Source organism: Pseudoliparis swirei, chromosome 19 (genome assembly GCF_029220125.1).
Source record: "Pseudoliparis swirei isolate HS2019 ecotype Mariana Trench chromosome 19, NWPU_hadal_v1, whole genome shotgun sequence".
Classification (NCBI taxonomy): Eukaryota; Metazoa; Chordata; class Actinopteri; order Perciformes; family Liparidae; genus Pseudoliparis; species Pseudoliparis swirei.
Window position 1 is genome coordinate 15,311,627 of NC_079406.1, and position 15,987 is coordinate 15,327,613.

The 15,987-nt window shown below is 42.4% G+C and overlaps 1 protein-coding gene across 1 annotated transcript in view; it reads right to left on the reverse strand.

Annotated features, from left to right (window-relative positions):
• LOC130210182 (dedicator of cytokinesis protein 2-like) overlaps positions 1–15,987 on the reverse strand; it is a 109,375-nt gene that overhangs the window by 12,492 nt on the left and 80,896 nt on the right. Inside the window, exons 27-36 of the mRNA XM_056440185.1 lie at positions 8,819–8,917; positions 8,602–8,696; positions 7,168–7,246; positions 6,962–7,062; positions 6,625–6,683; positions 5,798–5,946; positions 5,426–5,511; positions 4,954–5,110; positions 3,150–3,190; positions 67–157 (exon numbers count right to left, since the gene is read on the reverse strand). Of these exons, the coding sequence (XP_056296160.1) occupies positions 67–157; positions 3,150–3,190; positions 4,954–5,110; positions 5,426–5,511; positions 5,798–5,946; positions 6,625–6,683; positions 6,962–7,062; positions 7,168–7,246; positions 8,602–8,696; positions 8,819–8,917 (957 nt within the window). The remainder of the gene's footprint in view (positions 1–66; positions 158–3,149; positions 3,191–4,953; positions 5,111–5,425; positions 5,512–5,797; positions 5,947–6,624; positions 6,684–6,961; positions 7,063–7,167; positions 7,247–8,601; positions 8,697–8,818; positions 8,918–15,987) is intronic.

Sequence of the window (15,987 nt, forward strand, 5' to 3'; positions counted from 1 at the left end):
AGTAGCCCTCTCTCTCTCTCTCTCTAAATATATATATGTGTGTGTGTGTCTGTGTGTGTGCCCTACCTTGAGCAGACGAGAGTGGAGCAGCAGTGTGTATGCTGCCTCGGTGTAGTTTTCACCCTCCAGATGAAGGTCCCTCAACTTGTAAAGGTACCTGAGCACACATGCATACACGCGCACACACACACACGCGTACACACGCGTACACACACACACGCACACAGACACACACAAAGACAGACAAAGGTCAAGTTACTTTCATATGCAATGTATACATCGCTCCACTAGATGCCCCTGTTGGACAACTTGGAGCAAATGGAGCAGGTGTTTGTTACCTTCGCATTGAAAATGCCTGAAGGTTATATTTTGATCGCCGTGTATTTATTTATTACCTTCGCATTGAAAATGCGGAAGGTTATGTTTTGATCGCCGTGTATTTATTTATTACCTTCGCATTGAAAATGCGGAAGGTTATGTTTTGATCGCCGTGTATTTATTTATTTGTATGGGTGTTATTCGCAAAACTCAAAAAGTATTGAACCGAATCGCATGAAATTTGGTGGGATGATTGTTTATTATCCGGGGACCAGTTGATGAGATTTTGGGATCGATCGGGTCAAAGGTCAAAGGTCATGAACAGGTCAAAATCTTTCGCAGAACTCAAAAAGTATTGAACCGAATCGCATGAAATTTGATGGGATGATTGTTTATTATCCGGGGACCAGTTGATTAGATTTTGGGATCGATCGGGTCAAAGGTCAAAGGTCATGAACAGGTCAAAATGTTCTTGAATCGCATGAAATTTGGTGGGATGATTGGTTATTATCCGGGGACCATTTGATTAGATTTTGGGATCAATCGGGTCAAAGGTCAAGGTCATGGAAAGGTCAAACTCTTTTTTTACCATAGCACGATACATTTTAGTCCAATTGGCATGCAACTAATGCCAAAATGTTCATAATTCAATGCCCAATCTTGTGATATGCGAAGGTATGCGCTCTACCGAGTGCCCATTCTAGTTTATTTATTTATTTATTTGTGTGCGTGTTATTCGCAAAACTCAAAAAGTATTGAACCGAATCGCATGAAATTTGGTGGGATGATTGTTTATTATCCGGGGACCAGTTGATTAGATTTTGGGATCGATCGGGTCAAAGGTCATGAACAGGTCAAAATCTTTCGCAGAACTCAAAAAGTATTAAACCGAATCGCATGAAATTTGGTGGGATGATTGTTTATTATCCGGGGACCAGTTGATTAGATTTTGGCATCGATCGGGTCAAAGGTGAAGGTCATGAACAGGTCAAAATGTTCTTGAATCGCATGAAATTTGGTGGGATGATTGGTTATTATCCGGGGACCATTTGATTAGATTTTGGGATCAATCGGGTCAAAGGTCAAGGTCATGGAAAGGGCAAACTTTTTTTACCATAGCACGATACATTTTTGTCCAATTGGCATGCAACTAATGCCAAAATGTTCATAATTCAATGCCCAATCTTGTGATATGGGAAGGTATGCGCTCTACCGAGTGCCCATTCTAGTTTATTTATGTGTCACTAACTCATCCTCTGGTCCATAGCCACACACACCTGTACATAGGCTGAAATAGATACACAACGTAGACAGGTCATTCAGGAGCACGCACACATGCAAACACACAAAAATACAGATTGACGCAATGTCTTTTTAACGGTCTGTCAGATATTTAGTAGCATAAATGTGTTATGTTTTATAAGCCCGACAAAGAGGAAGATCCTTTTCTGTTTCTCTCGGTCAGAGGGAAGCGTTTGGGAGCGGCTGGACTTTCCTGCTAAGCATTGATGACAAAGCAAGAAAGCAGCGTCTTCTGGATGCATGACGCACTCTTCAGTCAACCGTTCATCCTGTTGAGTGAAGTGTTGATGGGTCTGGCTTGCTATTCTTTTTAACCTCTTTTCCTCCTTTCTCCTTCCTTTTACTTGTAACCAGCTAACTGTCTGGCTGGAGAGTCAGCCTGTTCAGTTGGCTAGGACAACAGTGTGAGTGTCATCTACTTACTGCACTTGTTTGTGTTCACTATTTGTCACCTTTGCTCTTCATCCTTCCTGTTCCTCCACCTTTCCCTCTCTTCAGTTCTCCATCTCTCTGTCTTTCACCAGTAATTGGCGAGAGGCCAATTATTCTGTACCTGGGTGTTAGTCAACCTTTTTATAGAGGGAGATGAAGTTTGTAGAATGTTCTATGTTGCCTTCTAATTATTTAAGTACAAATAATATATTATTACTGAGCGTAAACATTGGCCAAGGTGTGATTAAATTGTTCCCTAGAAACATTGCTGCTGTCCAAAACTTTTAAAAAACTACAGCCGTTTACCCTCTTTAAGACGATGTACTATAAGGATACATATGTATTACAGCGGGCACATCATCGTTACGGTTGAGGGAATAATCAGTTGTCATGTTAGCATGAGTTTAATTTTCAATATAAATGTAAGCAATTAAGATGCAAATGTAATGATCATTACTTCCCACAGTGGGCCAGAGCATAATTAGTTTGAGTTTTTATTATCCATGCATGGCTTCTGGTAATATAGCTTGAACAGTGTAAGATAACATTCTGACGTAATATACAACACTGCTTTAATGTGTGTTTCCATTAAACTATGTCTGTTTGATCATGTTAATCGGCGAGCTGGTCAAATGTTACGGTGTTCTCCACAGGACGGGAGGAGGAGGAGGAGGATCAACCACAGAGTTGAATCACATTCACAAATAAAGATAACTAATTATGTCCATAAAATATCCCCAGATATGCATGTGGGACCTGACTGGTTCTGTATTCTCTCTCTCTCTCTCTCTCTCCTGCCATCATCCTGTCTTCCTCCCTCTCTGCCTCATACCAATCATGTCTCTCTTTCTCTCGGCTCGCCCTGCAGTCAGACTAAGAGCTGATCCTGTGGATTCTGACATTAATTCAGTGGAACTCATATAATCCCTTGTCAGATTACGGAGCAACACACACACACACACCGCCACACACACACACCGCCACACACAATCCGCCACACACATACACCCCCCACCCCCCCTACACACACACACACACACGCAAAGCAAAAATGCATCACTTAAATGTATTTAATGCCAAAGTCAGCTCATAGGTACCTGATGTACATCCCTTCACGGTTGATGTCCTTGTAGAAGTTCTGCAAAATCAAAGCAAAAGTCGGGTCAACGTGTCTGTGAAGGATTTTTATTAATTCTGGATCACTGGGCTGATTACTGGTTTGTTGTTTTGTATTCATGTGGAGAAGTGTTTGTTTTAACAGGCGGTTTGTGTGCATTCTGTAAGTTATACTTCAGATGGCCTGTGTGTGTCAGTGTGTGGGAGTCACGCACATCTGTGAGTCAAGGAACACAAACACTCCCAGTTTAATGAGGTTTAATGACGTCTTCAGAGAACAGAGTGGAACGAACGGCTGTAACCCAAACATCTCCATCACGAGTCAGCAGACACACACACACATGAACAGACACACACAAAACCAAGCTCAATTACTGTGAAATTCACTTTGAAGCTGAAGCGTGTGGTGTGCATACTTATGGCATTATTTTGGCAAAGGTCAGATACATCATACATGTCCATCTACACACAGGGCAGAGGGTTTTGCTCTTTTGAACATGCAACAATAGTAGAACGACAGTATTACCGTCTATCTTTCCTAACCGACAACACACCAAGTGGCAGCCCTTTACAAATGTACATCGTGTGCATCTTATATGGAGGACGTGTTATCTGCAATACCAACATGCTTTTCTCCGCAGCTGAAAGTGTTCATGAGTTATTCTGGAAAGCTTTTAGCTTGTTGGCCAAGGTTATTTTAGCCTGAGCGTTGAGTATATTCTGGTAAATGTGTCAGTGTATTTGTGTTTCTTTGAGTGCATCCACATGAGGAGGCATAGCAAATACCTGTGTGTCTGTGTGTTTACTTCCTAAGTGAAGTTAGCCTGGGGGGGGGGGGGGGGGGGCTGGGATTATTTAGCTGGCCAAACAAATGAATGTGAATAGCTAATAAGGTTGCTGCCACGCGCTAGATAAACATCTCCGTCATGTGCCAACAGCCTCAAGTCCTGATGGGAAAATAACACTTTCTAGATACCAACACAGACACAACCTCATCAGTAACTGTAACTGATCTTCCTAAAAGTTTGCTAGGAAACAGTTTAAAGCAGATATAAAAGAACGAAAAACAAATTGTGGAAAATATGATCATGATATGATTTAAATGACAATCGCATGGTGGGGAGATGGGATCTGTTTCTAAAGTTGATACAGTTGGAAAAGATGTGCAGCAGACAGGAGCTGATGCAACGCTCTGCAAAAACTGTGGGAGACTAGAAACGGAGATACATCTTTTCCTTTAGATCAATCAGCGTCAAATGAGGAAAAGGGAAACAAAGACTTTGGCATGAAAGACGAGACATAAAACCTGTGTTGCATATTGAACGGCTCAATCAGTGAGGCTCTTTTGTTAGGGATGAGATCATTGACTGAGTCTGTTCTACCATACATCAACTTTATTTAAAGAAGGATGCGTTTAACAAGGTGTGTTTGTGTGTGTCTGAGACAAGCACCTTTCTATGGGGTTCAACAGTGCAGTGCATACATCACAAGGTTAGTGTCAATACATTAAAATCCATGGCGGCACATGCCAGATTCACAACACATGGTAGATGTTTAAAAGAAATCAATGAATCATGAAGATAACTAAAAACTCAAATACTATGAAGGGGTTAACAGCAGTATGATGAAATTCAAGGAGCAAACTTCCCTCTTTGTCCTGAACACACGTTGTTGACTGCGCTTCAACACACTTAAACACCTCGGTGGTGGAGAGGGAACGTCTAAAGCGGATCAAGCCTGCAGCAATTGTAAAGTATTCCGTACTTCAAAGAAGTTGTGACGTACCAGAAGGTTGACGGTGCAGCTCATGCGGTTGTTGCGGCTTTCATCGTTCATCACGGTACGGTAGTCAAGGAGACGAATCAGGAGTCCCTTCACCAAGGTGACAAAGTGGTGCACCTGTGGCCTCAGCGTGGGTTTCTCTTCAGCACAGTCCAGCAGGCTGGCAGACGACACACATTCACAAGTTAATCATCAGAGGATTCAGTCTTCATCTTCAGTGTTTATGTGCTGCCAGTATATGAATGTATATGAAACAAGTGACAGGACTCCAATGGTAACCTTCAGGGTAAATGGGAAATCCACTCTGATGTTTTATGACAATTATAATGGTCAGTCACGATTCAAAACATTTTTCAAATACTATACCATATTTAATCAGTGTTATCCCTGTTATTCTTATATGTGTGTTTATATACCGATATAATGTATTATTATTAGCTATAATTGTCATTTCTGTTCTAATACTGAGGCCTACATGGTCTCCAGTAGCTGCATGTATTGCTCGTCTCCTCCTCCACCCTCCACCTCATGGTCCAACTTCAGAATGATCTCATTCTCAAACTATAGAAGAAGAGAGAGAGAAAAAGAGAGAAAGAAAAAAAATCAAATAAGAGAGGGAATAGAAGAAAAAAACAATTATGCAAGCATAATTAAACTTTCATGCAGTGCCACAGGAAATCGATGGATGTGCACAGTGTGCATGCACCGGTGTGTATTTGTGTGTGTTGAGTGTGCAAATGTATATTTTTCTTTTGCATTCTCCAATGTTTTGTTTTGTGTCAACATGTCTGCACACAACATAAAGAAATGTTGTCGCATATTCCTGTTCGCATGTGTGCACTTCTACCTTGTGAAAGTCTCCAGAATGTGCTTGTTCACAGGTGATCATGTCGAAGAAGATGGGGATGGTGGCCCTCCTCAGCTCTTCTTCTGGGATCAAAGTCATCTCCAGGATGGGACCCACCATGCCGGGGATGAAACAGATCTTATGACTTCCTGAAAGACACACACACACACACACACACACACGCACTTGATGTAAATGCAGGTAACACCATGTCTGACCCATCTCCCCTTGCTCACCTGCTGTCCTCTGAAAGGCTCCACAGGTTTCTGACCACCAACACATCCTAATTCAAGGGCAATGTTTCCTTCTACAATAATATTTGAACTCTGCTTCTTCTCTCCAGAGTATAATCCCTCTTCATGCCATCTCAAACCACTTCCACCAACACTGTGCTGTTCAGCCACCTACACAGCGACGTCTTTATATTCAATTCAATTCAGTTTATTTGTATAGCCCAATTTCACAAATTACAAATTTGTCTCGGAGTGCTTTACAATCTGTACACATAGACATCCCTGCCCCAAAACCTCACATCGGATCAGGAAAAACTCCCAAATAACCCTTCAGGGGGAAAAAAGGGAAGAAACCTTCAGGAGAGCAACAGAGGAGGATCCCTCTCCAGGATGGACAGGTGCAATAGATGTAATGTGTACAGAAGGACCGATTTAGTGTTAAAATACATTCAATGAATATGACAGAGTGTATGAATAGTTCATAGTAGGCATATTCCACGATGGAGACCTCCACGATCCATCAGGCAATGGATATGAGAGTAAACACATGTGTTTGCATCCCCAAAAGCAGCGAGGCCGACCACATTCTCTTACCTAGTTTGTACCAGATGTCCCGTATAGCAAATCCAATGAGTCCTCTCATATCTCCATATCTTGAATAAAGAGATACAACAATACCCATACACAGAGACAGGAAGAGAAGACAGATCAATACTGTTATTTTCATCTCCAGACACTGAGGCCGTTGGCAAAGATAAAGCTTCGTTAATCTGCCCCGACATGAACCAAATTGGATTTCTATCTACAGACATCACACGGTTTTAATAGGCAGTGGGAGTGTAAAGAGCTAAATAGATCACACATCACGGTGTGTCCTGAGAGCACGGGGAGTATGTGTGGCAAATCAGGGAATGATATGCCCGTCTCTCACTTGGCCAGAATCTTGTTCCTCTTGGTTGATGAGAAGTGCTGAAGCTGCAGAGACTCCTGGGTAATAAACGCCACCGCCAAGTGGAAGTAGTTATTCCACAACTAGACGAAGAAGAAAAGTGTCAAAGAGTGGGGATGTGGGAAGAGACAACGGAGACCTTTTTTCAAAGCAGTACAGCCCAAAGTACACGGCACAGACACACTGACCTGGACTTCAAAGTCGTCGTTATTGAGGAACTTTTGGTTCATTGTGTCTGCATAGGTGTTGATGGCTCGCAGGAACACTCTAATAACACAAAATAAACCAATACATTAGAAGGATGGAAAAGAACATCCTCATGCGTCAGTTTGATTAGTGATAGATAATTAATACATATATGTAAACAAGGGGCAAACTCACAAGCAGTAAGAGCAAGTGCAGCCGCCAGGCTGAGTCAACAAAGCAAGGAGAAACTCAGATTACAACACACAAAGAAGGGCACTTCATTTTCTGCTGAGGTCGACATTACTCCACTATAGTTGGCTGCATTACTAATGCTCTGACTCTCATATAGAGCAGTGGTTCTCAAATGGGGGTACGTGAGATAAAAGACAAGTATATATATATTTAAAATTAGCAATTCAAAAATCTTTTGAAAATAGTTATTGAATAAATATTTAATCAAATATATGCGTAAGTACAAAAACAGAATTGTATATATTAAAACTCTATTAATATTGCTTCCGATTCGCGTCTTTCTGTGTCTGTCACATTGAGAGCTCTTGATAGCAACTTCACAGAGCGTGTGCACGTGTATCAGTGATTGTGACTTTATGCATTTCTAAAGTGAAGTCGAGCAAATCTGCTCCCAGTCTTTCTGCATGAACACTATCTATCTATCACTTATCGTTATTCACAGCCCACTGACATCCCCTCTCCCTGCCCTTTACTTCTCAGAGGGTCTACCTGTGCACGTCTCTTCCTGAGCCCCGGCCTGCAGACTCCTTATCAAGCCGTCTTTTCCTCTGCCTCACTCTCACTTTGACCTATTTGCCTTCCCTCTAGCTTACATCACAAAAAAAAAACATCGAAGTTCACACACACACACACGCACACGCAGACGCACGCACACATGCGCACGCACACATCCCCTCAGCCATTTTCATCATCGCAGCCCTCATCCCCAGATTTACCACCTCTAAGTCATCCTGTGTGGGGTTTTGTGGAAGTGAAAGTCACTGTGGATGTCTTATGATTCACAAAGACCAGGCCTCACTGTCCCAACAGCAGGTCGTACTGAGGCAGTTGTGGCTTATTCAGTTATTTTGTTCTATATTTTTTATTATAAGACTAAAGACAATACATAGACATAACACCTAGAGGACGACAAAACAGTGGACAAAACATCATAAAGTCAGAGAATTGAAAAATAATGTGTGTGCGTGAGCTTTTTTTAAATTTAAAGAAACAAAATACATAGATGAGGGCACATGTATATGTATTGTATGTATGTACGTGGAATTAAATTGGTTTTCAGGAAAAAAAAAGAAAAAAAAAGATTAATTAACTAATCAATAAGATGAGTGTGTGGCCTATTCAGTTAGCGGGACACGTTAGTGTATGGTTCACATCTCGGGCCTGTATGTGGGTGCTTGCAGTACCTGTTCTGTACCATGATCATGGCCATCCAGTCAGAGGGGTACACATGTTTACCAATCAGGTCCTTGAAAAGGAGGAAGGACTCCATCAGGAAGTCCTGCAGGGAAATGAGCAAAAGACGAAGAATGTGTTTTGTTGAACAGAGAAAGATGTTTTATTACCATTGATATGTATTTCACAGACATATGTGTGTGTGTGTGTGTGTGTGTGTGTACTCACCACTAGATCAGAGGATCCAGCAAAGGTTTCAATGTATGTATCATAGTGACGATCATTCATCTGACTGAGGATAGCCGTCATGCAGGCGACCACTCTGGACTACAAAGGAAAAGTGTGTGAGAAAGAGAAAGCGACGCATTACTTTTTGGGCACTGTGTAGCGTCACTTACAGGGCATGCTGTGCTTCTTTAAATTACTATATAACAAATGGAAAGAGACACAAAATGTCTAAATTGCTAAAAGTGCAAAACGGCTTCATAAAAAATTACTTTCAATATTTAATTTACTTTTGTAAAGAAGAAAAACAGAAGACATTCAGGCCAGAGCATCAAGTCAGCACCAACACTTGGGTGCTGTGCATATAATGTGAAATGCAAAATGTGGTCAATAAAAAGAAACGCATTTAAAATCCCACTAAAACCAAACATTTAAATCTCCTCTTGTTTGGGAGCAAACTGACTCATTTACAAAAATTTTTATATTGGTGTCTTTAATGGAGGTATTAGCTCCTCTGTATGTGCACTTAACTCTAAATATGGGTCTTGGTAAGTACACACAAACACACAGAGAAACTTGTAATAGAGAGAATTGGATATAGATAAAAGTGAAGGAGAGTCATGAGACAGGAGAGGGGGCGGATGAGTGAGCATCGCTTTGAAAGTAAGACAGACATGAGAGATGAGGATCGGGGAAATAAGTTTAAAGCTTTAAGTGTGTGTGAAAACTACTTATGCCGAGACAAAAATCCTTGAGCTGGATTAAAGCACTAAATTCATGGAAGAGTTAGAGCGAACCTTTTCGTGAGGAAGACACTGAGAGGGGCAGCAGGCAGAGAGGAGAACAGAGACCAATACACAACTGCACTGACCACCGCAGAAATAACCAATGATATGAATGTACAAATTATCTGCATACATTACAGAAACTATTTAATTAAATTACCCCCCCCCCACCCACCCCCCTTCTTCTCCATTTACTCCACCTGTTAATCATTCCTCAATGTGAACACCTCTACCCGTTGTATTTTGTTGTCTAGCCAATACAATGACCTCTTACCACCTGAAACATGGTAAAACATTTCAAACTAGAATGGGCACTCGGTAGAGCGCATACCTTCGCATATCACAAGATTGGGCATTGAATTATGAACATTTTGGCGTTAGTTGCATGCCAATTGGATAACAATTGACCGTGCTATGGTAAAAAGGTTTAATAAGGTTTGTGTTCAATTCAATTCAATTCAGTTTATTTGTATAGCCCAATTTCACAAATTACAAATTTGTCTCGGAGTGCTTTACAATCTGTACACATAGACATCCCTGCCCCAAAACCTCACATCGGACCAGGAAAAACTCCCAAATAACCCTTCAGGGGGAAAAAAAGGGAAGAAACCTGGAGGAGAGCAACAGAGGAGGATCCCTCTCCTAGGATGGACAGATGCAATAGATGTAATGTGTACAGAAGGACAGATTTAGAGTTAAAATACATTCAATGAATATGACAGAGTGTATGAATAGTTCATAGTAGGCATATTCCACGATGGAGACCTCCACGATCCATCAGGCAGATGGCGGTGGGGAGGAGGAGTGGGCGGAGTCTCAACAGGACAGTGGCGTAGTCATGAGCAGGAATTCCACGACCCAGACGATCCATCAGGCAGATAGATCTATGCCGTCTCATAGGGTCCGATGACCCCATGAGACGAAAGTCAAAAGGACTTCCGGGAGAAAGCAGAGTTGGTAACGTGTGATTGAGAGAAGAAAAATCATCCTTAAGGAGAGAAAAAGAGGAGATAGGTACTCAGTGCATCCTAAAACGTCCCCGGCAGCTATAAGCCTATAGCAGCATATCAAGAGGCTGGACCAGGGCAAACCTGATTCAGCCCTAACTATAAGCTCTGTCAAAGAGGAAGGTCTTAAGTCTACTCTTAAACGAGGTGACTGTGTCTGCCTCCCGGACTGAAATTGGAAGCTGGTTCCATAAAGAGGAGCTTGATAACTAAAGGCTCTGGCTCCCATTCTACTTTTTAAGACTCTAGGAACTACAAGTAGTCCCGCATTTAGTGAGCGTAGCTCTCTAGTGGGGCAATATGGTACGACAAGCTCCTTAAGATATGATGGAGCATCACCAATCAAGGCTTTGTAGGTTAAGAGAAGAATTTTAAAAGTGATTCTTGATTTTACTGGGAGCCAGTGCAGAGCAGCTAGTGCAGGAGTGATGTGATCTCTTTCTTAGTTTTAGTGAGAACACGAGCTGCAGCATTCTGGATCAACTGGAGGGACCTAAGAGATTTATTAGAGCAGCCTGCTAATAAGGAGTTGCAGTAATCCAGTCTCAAGTAACGAAGCGTGAACCAATTTTTCTGCATCTTTTGAGACAAGATGTGCCTGATTTTTGAAATATTACGTAGATGAAAGAATGCAGTCCTTGAGATTTGCTTTACGTGGGAGTTAAAGGACAAGTCCCGATCAAAGATAACGCCAAGATTCTTTACAGTGGTGTTGGATGCCAGGGCAATGCCGTCTACAGAATCCACATCACCAGATAATTGATCTCTGAGGTGCTCAGGGCCGATTAAAATTACTTGGTTTTGTCTGAGTTTAACATCAAGAAGTTGCAGGTCATCCATGTTTTTATGTCTTTAAGACATGCTTGAATTTTACAGAGTTGGTTGCTCTCCTCTGGTTTTATCGATAAATATAGTTGAGTGTCATCTGCATAACAATGAAAGTTTATGGAGTGTTTCCTGATAATATTGCCCAAAGGAAGCATGTATAAGGTAAATAAAATTGGTCCAAGCACAGAACCTTGTGGAACTCCGTGATTAACGTTGGTGGTTATCGAGGCGTCATCGTTTACAAATATAAACTGAGATCGATCTGATAAATAGGATTTAAACCAAATTAGTGCCGTGCCTGAAATGCCAATCGACTGCTCCAGTCTCTGTAACAGGATGTCATGGTCAATGGTGTCGAATGCAGCACTAAGGTCTAACAAGACCAGGACAGAGAGGAGTCCTTTATCTGCTGCCATTAAGAGGTCATTTGTAATTTTCACCAGTGCCGTCTCGGTGCTGTGGTGTTTTCTAAATCCTGATTGAAATTTCTCAAATAAACTATTATGATGTAGAAAGTCGCACAACTGATTTGCGACCACTTTCTCAAGGATCTTGGAGAGGAAAGGAGGCTAGAGATCGGTCTGTAGTTAGCCAATACCTCTGGATCCAGAGTGGGCTTCTTCAGGAGAGGTTTAATAACAGCCACCTTGAAGGAGTGTGGTACGTGGCCTGTTAGCAGAGACACATTGATAATATCTAATAGAGAGCCGCCAATTAAAGGCAAAACGTCTTTAAGCAGCCTCGTCGGGATGGGGTCCAAGAGACAGGTAGACGTGTTCAAAGTAGAAACCGATGAAAATAATTGGTCACGGTTGATAGGAGAAAATCCTCAAATATACACCAGGGCATACAGCGGTTTCCAAGGCCATTCCACTTGAGGACAGATTGGCACTGGTTATGGGCAAGAGATTATTAATCTTGTCCCTAATAGTTAAAATCTTTTCATTAAAGAAGTTCATAAAGTCATTACCACTAAGGTTTATAGGAATGCTCGGCTCCACAGAGCTGTGACTCTCTGTCAGCCTGGCTACAGTGCTGAAGAGAAACCTGGGGTTGTTTTATTTTTCTATTATTGATGAGTAATAGGCTGCTCTGGCATTACGGAGGGCCTTCTTATATGTTTTAAGACTATCTCGCCAAACTAAGCGGGATTCTTCGAGATTAGTTGAACGCCATATGCTCAAGCTTTCGTGACGCTTGCTTCAGTTTGCGGGTCTGAGGGTTATACCAGGAGCAAACCTCCTCTTCCTCACTGTCTTCTTCTTCAGAGGGGCTATCGAGTCCAGTGTCATTCTCAGAGAGCCTATGGCACTGTCAACAAGATGATCAATCTGGGACGGACTAAAGTTAGACCAGGAGTCCTCTGTTATATTGAGACGTGGTATCGAATCAAATACAGAAGGAATCGCTTCTTTAAATTTAGCTACAGCACTATCAGTTAGACATCTAGTGTAAAACTTTTGACTAACGGAGTACACTCCGGTAGTATAAATTCAAAAGTTATGAGGTTGTGGTCTGACAGAAGAGGATTCTGTGGGAAGACGTTCAAATGCTCAATGTCAACGCCATAAGTAAGAACAAGATCAAGCGTGTGGCCAAAGCTGTGAGTGGGTTTCTGTACTCTCTGACAGAAGCCAATCGAGTCCAACAAGGAGATGAATGCAGCACTAAGGCAATCATTATCAACATCCACATGGATATTAAAATCTCCAACAATAATAACTTTATCGGTTTGAAGAACCAAACTTGATATAAATTCTGAGAATTCAGATATAAACTCTGAATATGGACCTGGTGGCCGGTACAGAATCACAAATCGAATTGGCTGTAGTGTTTTCCAGGTTGGATGTGAAAGACTAAGAACAAGGCTTTCAAATGAGGTGTAGTGTAATTTTGGTTGAGGATTAATTAATAGGCTCGATTCAAAGATGGTTGCTACTCCACCTCCTCGACCGGTGCCTCGAGGAATGTGAGTATTAATATGACTTGGAGGAGTCGATTCATTCAGGCAGACATATTCTTCATGGCTCAGCCAGGTTTCAGTTAGGCAACATAAATCAATGTGATTATCTGATATTAAATCATTCAGTAACACAGCTTTAGATGACAGAGATCGAATATTTAGGAGACCACATTTAATAGACCTATTTTGTTGCACTGCTGAAATAATTGTGTTAACTTGTATAAGGTTATTGTGTACGACTCCTCTTCTGCTTACTTTTGATTTATTTAATTGAAGTGGCCGTGGGACAGACACAGTCTCTACTCTAAAGTCAAGGGTGGGTAACTGCTCGAATGGAAGAGCAGAGAAGGGTGTTAAACTACAACTCTGCTCCCGGTTCCTGATCTGAACCCTGGGTTGTCATAGATTAAGTCCGTGATCAACTTGGTCATATTCGCAGAAATGAGACGCGCTCCGTCCAACGTGGGATGAATGCCGCCTCCTCATCAGATCAGGTTTCCCCAGAAAGTCTTCCAGTTGTCTACGTAGGCCACATTATTCGCTGGGCACCACCTCGACAGCCAGCGGTTGAAAGACGACATTCGGCTATACAATTCGTCTGTCTGCAAATTTGGGAGAGGGCCAGAGAAAATTACGGTGTCCGACAACGTCTTGGCATAAGCACACACCGATTCCACATTAATTTTAGTGAGTTCCGGCGTCATTACCACCGGCGTGTATTACAATCTGACTGTATCTCCGCTTATCCTTAGCCAGCAGCTTCAAACAAGACTCCACGTCGCCCGCTCTGGCCCCGGGAGGCACACGACTCTGGTCCGTGGCTTCGCTATTTTCACGTTCCTGACTATAGAGCTCCCGATAACCAGGGTGTGTTCCTCAGCGGGTGTGTCGCTGAGCAGGAAAACTGGTTCGAAACGTGAAGTGGTTGGTGCACAGCGGGCTTCTGTGTAGACTTACGACTCCTGCGAACAGTTACCCAACCATCCGGCTGCACGGTTACCGCGGGCACAGCTAACAGCTGACTGTAGCTCCGCGCCGACTACGGGAGAGGGCGGGCTAACTAGCATAGCTGTCTGAGCTTCGATAGCGCGGAGCCGTGCATCTAACCCACTTAGACCTGCCTCCAACCTAGCAAATAAACTACACTTGTTGCATGTATCGTTATCATTAAGGGAGGCAGGGGGATAACTATACATGAGACACACTGAGCAAGAGGGAGCGGGAGGGAGAGAAGAAGAAGTCATGCTCGCTGTTGAGCTGGCAACCAAAGCTTACCGGAAGAGTGAGATGATGCGTTCACAAACATTATTAAACCGAATCGCATGAAATTCGGTGGGATGATTGGTTATTATCCGGGGACCATTTGATTCGATTTTGGGATCAATCGGGTCAAAGGTCAAGGTCATGAAAAGGTCAACATCTTCTTTAAATAAATAAATAAATACACGGCGATCAAAACATTACCTTCCGCATTTTCAATGCGAAGGTAATGAAAAAATAATCTGCAAAACATAAAATTACACTGTAACTGTTCCCACTTTCTCCTTTCCGTCTGTAATCCCGTGTTGGGGTCTGCGGTGCTGAAAGTCGCTCATGTGCTCTGGTCCTTCCCTCTGCTGGCCTGAAGTGCTGGAATGTTTGCAAAACCTTCTCAGAAACCTTGGCAGGTGTTTGGCTTCAGCGGAGCAGCCAGAGTTCGGGTGACATTCTTCTTGAGAGTTGTTGGCACAAATGGGAAACACGAGGCGGAGATCAAGTATGATGGATGGCTGATTGAAGAGGAAAGATGAACGGCATCTCATGTGGTGACAGCTTTCGTCTAATTAAAATGAGCAGGGCATGTGTGTTTCACACACACACACACACACACACACATCAAAACTACTCTACAGTTTAGTCCTTTCTGGTTTCAGATTCACGTGTCGAAATGCCCTACTTCTGTGTAATTGGTTTTCTCTGAGGACTTGTGCTCTCAATCTCCTGTAACACCGTCTCGAAGTACACACACACACACCCCGACGCTGCGAGGGCCATAAATATCTGACTATCAACTGCTTGTGTCCTCACACGTAAATAATGTGTTTCATCAACACATTTCATGGCATGCAAAGGCATACAAGACGCATCTGGTGCATATTAACACAACTACTGATAATTACAGTGAATATGAGAGACCCAGAGAGAGAGAGAGAGAGAGAGAGAGAGAGAGAGAGAGAGAGAGAGAGAGAGAGAGAGAGAGAGAGCTCAGGGCGTGTTGAGGCAAAGGTATTACGCAACAGTGAAGAGATTACTGACAAAACAGGACACAGATGCTGGCAAGCACTGGGATTTCTCTTCCATCCTCCACCTCCTCTTTCCATCATTTATCTATCCATTTTCTCACATTTGGACACTCTCATTAATAATGTATCAACAGCTGTATTTTCAGATTTGCATCAAAATGACAGGTACCTGAAAATGCACCTGCATGAATAGAAATACATCTTAACTATGACGTGCAACTTAGAAGCTGCCATGTTGATTGACGTCGATGTTGCAATAGTGTCAAACTAAACAACTAGTAAACAACTTCAGCCGGGCCTTACAGCC